This window comes from Hippoglossus hippoglossus, chromosome 21, assembly GCF_009819705.1.
Source record: "Hippoglossus hippoglossus isolate fHipHip1 chromosome 21, fHipHip1.pri, whole genome shotgun sequence".
Classification (NCBI taxonomy): Eukaryota; Metazoa; Chordata; class Actinopteri; order Pleuronectiformes; family Pleuronectidae; genus Hippoglossus; species Hippoglossus hippoglossus.
The window spans coordinates 1543241-1545740 of NC_047171.1; the positions used below are offsets into that span (position 1 = coordinate 1543241).

Genomic DNA, 2500 nt, shown 5'->3' on the forward strand with positions numbered 1-2500 from the left:
CTCCTCAGTTTCTTCTCTCTCCTCTCCTCTCCTCTCCTCTCCTCTCCTCTCCTCTCCTCCTCCTCTCCTCGTTACAGACGGACACAGTCACATGTAGGATTCATGAGAGAAGCACATGGGCTGGTGTAAGGAGAGAGGAGATAAGGGAGGTGGGAGAGGAGGTTTGTTGAGGTCGCTGAGATGCAGCCGCTGAGCTGAGCTCTGGATCTATGGGCTACAGAGGGTCTGGACGTTTGCCTTTGTCCACCATTCACTGTCAGCTTTCATTACAGCTTCCCTCGAGACAGCCGAGTGTGTGTGTGCCCACACATATCTGTGAGTGTGTGTGTGTGAGAGACAGAAAAAGAACTGAAAGTAATCACACACATGTTGTACACGTGACGCGGGGGCACATCAGCCAAGAGCGCTGTAACAGGGGTGGGGGGGGGGGGGGGGGTGTTTGTGTTGGCATGCCACTCATACTTAGGCCCTCTTGGCCGACACTCCACAAACACATTCACACGCACTCGTAGGCATATGTGGAAGTGCTGGGAGACACACACACACACACACACACACACACACACACACACACACACACACACACACACACACACACACACACAGAGTAATCGTTGGCTGGTGTCCCTCTCCAGTCAGGCCTGGGGAGAGCGTCGTTAACTGGGCATTCCCTCTGACAGCTGCAGCAACTCACTCCTCCCACACACACAGACACACACAGACACACACAGACACACACACACACACACACACACACACAGTCAGAGGGCATTCCTGTGACGGCGCTGGTTTCTGGCCTGTGGCTCTTTCAGCTGCGTGCCCCAGCATCACGGCCGGGTGAGGATGTTCCTGTTTGGACTCTGCTCTCCCTCCGTCTGTCCGTCGATGCTCTGGACAGGTTTTGTCTCCAGCTCCGACTCCTCAGCTGCAGAGAAATTCAATAAAACATATGAACATTCACCGTCATGTTCTTCGCACCCGTCTCGTTCGGGTCTAAACGTGTTTCCTGAGTTCTCTTAAAGACGACCAGACGAACTGGACTCGTGGGTTCATTAACCCCTTAAGACCAAAGCCTGTAGACACAGATGGACGACTCGTCTCCGCTTCCTCACACGATCCAGACATGATGCAGAAATACTCCATCTTGAGTGGATGATGTCATTTGGAGTCAGAGCCTCGGTATCAAGGTCCCGCCAAAACGTGCGCTCGACCAATCACGAGTCAGCTGCAGCTGTCAGTCACTGTTGTGTCTCTTTGTCATGTTCCTTTGTCCTTTTCACCTCTTTGTCGCTGTTCTCTGTTTGTAGTTGTGTGTCTTTGTTGCCGTTTTGGATTCGTTGTGGTCGTTTCTTATCTCCTTGTAGTATTTGTGTGATTTTATGTCTCTATTCTTTGCCTCATTTTAGATTTGTGTCTCTTTGCAGCTCTTTTGTGTGTCTTTCTTGTCATTTTGCAACTCACAGTGTTGCCTTTTCGTTGCCATTTTACATTTTGTTTGTGTCTATTGTGTAATTGTCTCTTTATAGCAGACTTTTGTCTCTTTTGTGCCCCTGAGATGATATTTTTTATTTCTTCATGTGTTTAAATCTCTTTTTCGTTGCACATTTTTACTCATCTTGTGTTTGTAGCTGCTTTTTCGTGTCTATCGTCTGAACTTGTAATTGTTTTGTGAGTCTCTGAGGTCATTCCAGGTCTCGTTGTCGTCTTTCTCGCACCTGGACTGCATCACTTTCTTTGGCGTGTCTTTGTAGTTGCCTATCTTAGTTTTCAACACGCCACTCCAAGGCGAGGCCCTGATCCCCTGATCCCCCGAGCCCCCGGGCCCCTGATCCCCCGAGCCCCCGGGCCCCTGATCCCCTGGGCCCCTGAGCCCCTGGGCCCCCGAGCCCCCGGGCCCCCGAGCCCCCGGGCCCCCGGGCCCCCGAGCCCCCGAGCCCCCGGGCCCCCGAGCCCCCGAGCCCCTGGGCCTCTGCCCACTACGCTCATTCCTTTAATCCATCCGTGCTCCAGAGGCATTTGAAGGCCTTACGTTATCTGAGGCCTGCAGCATAATAGAACAAAAATAACGGCGGAAAAAAGGTGTGTGTTTACGTTTTTAAAACTGAAAACGTTTCAGTTTTATCCTCAGACAGCGACTTTGTTTTCATTCCTGTCATGACTCCATTTTACGCTGAGAAGTTTCACCTGCTTTGCTTCGTCTCACCGTTCTCTCCACGCCGTAGTGAACAAGTAACAGCGAGTTAAGTTGTGAAAAAGAAACGTCCAGGGGTTAATTCTCTTGTTCTCTTTTGTTCCCTCTATCTCTCTCTCTGTTCTCCTCGGGACATCCCTCCTCGCTCGTCCTCTCTGCAGTCCCTTATCTTTGACGAGGTGGACCTATCGGACGCCAGCGTTGCAGAGTCCAGCACAAAGAATGTCAACAACAGCTTCACAGTGAGTAACACACACACACACACACACACACACACACACACACACACACACACACACACACACACAC

The 2500-nt window shown here is 51.2% G+C and overlaps 1 protein-coding gene across 7 annotated transcripts in view; it reads left to right on the plus strand.

Annotated features, from left to right (window-relative positions):
* The window catches only part of dgkh (diacylglycerol kinase, eta), a 45976-nt gene that overhangs the window by 12425 nt on the left and 31051 nt on the right, over window positions 1-2500 (plus strand). For all 7 annotated transcript variants that reach the window (XM_034574965.1, XM_034574968.1, XM_034574964.1 and 4 more), the window contains one exon: window positions 2353-2433. In XM_034574965.1, the coding sequence (XP_034430856.1) occupies window positions 2353-2433 (81 nt within the window). The remainder of the gene's footprint in view (window positions 1-2352; window positions 2434-2500) is intronic.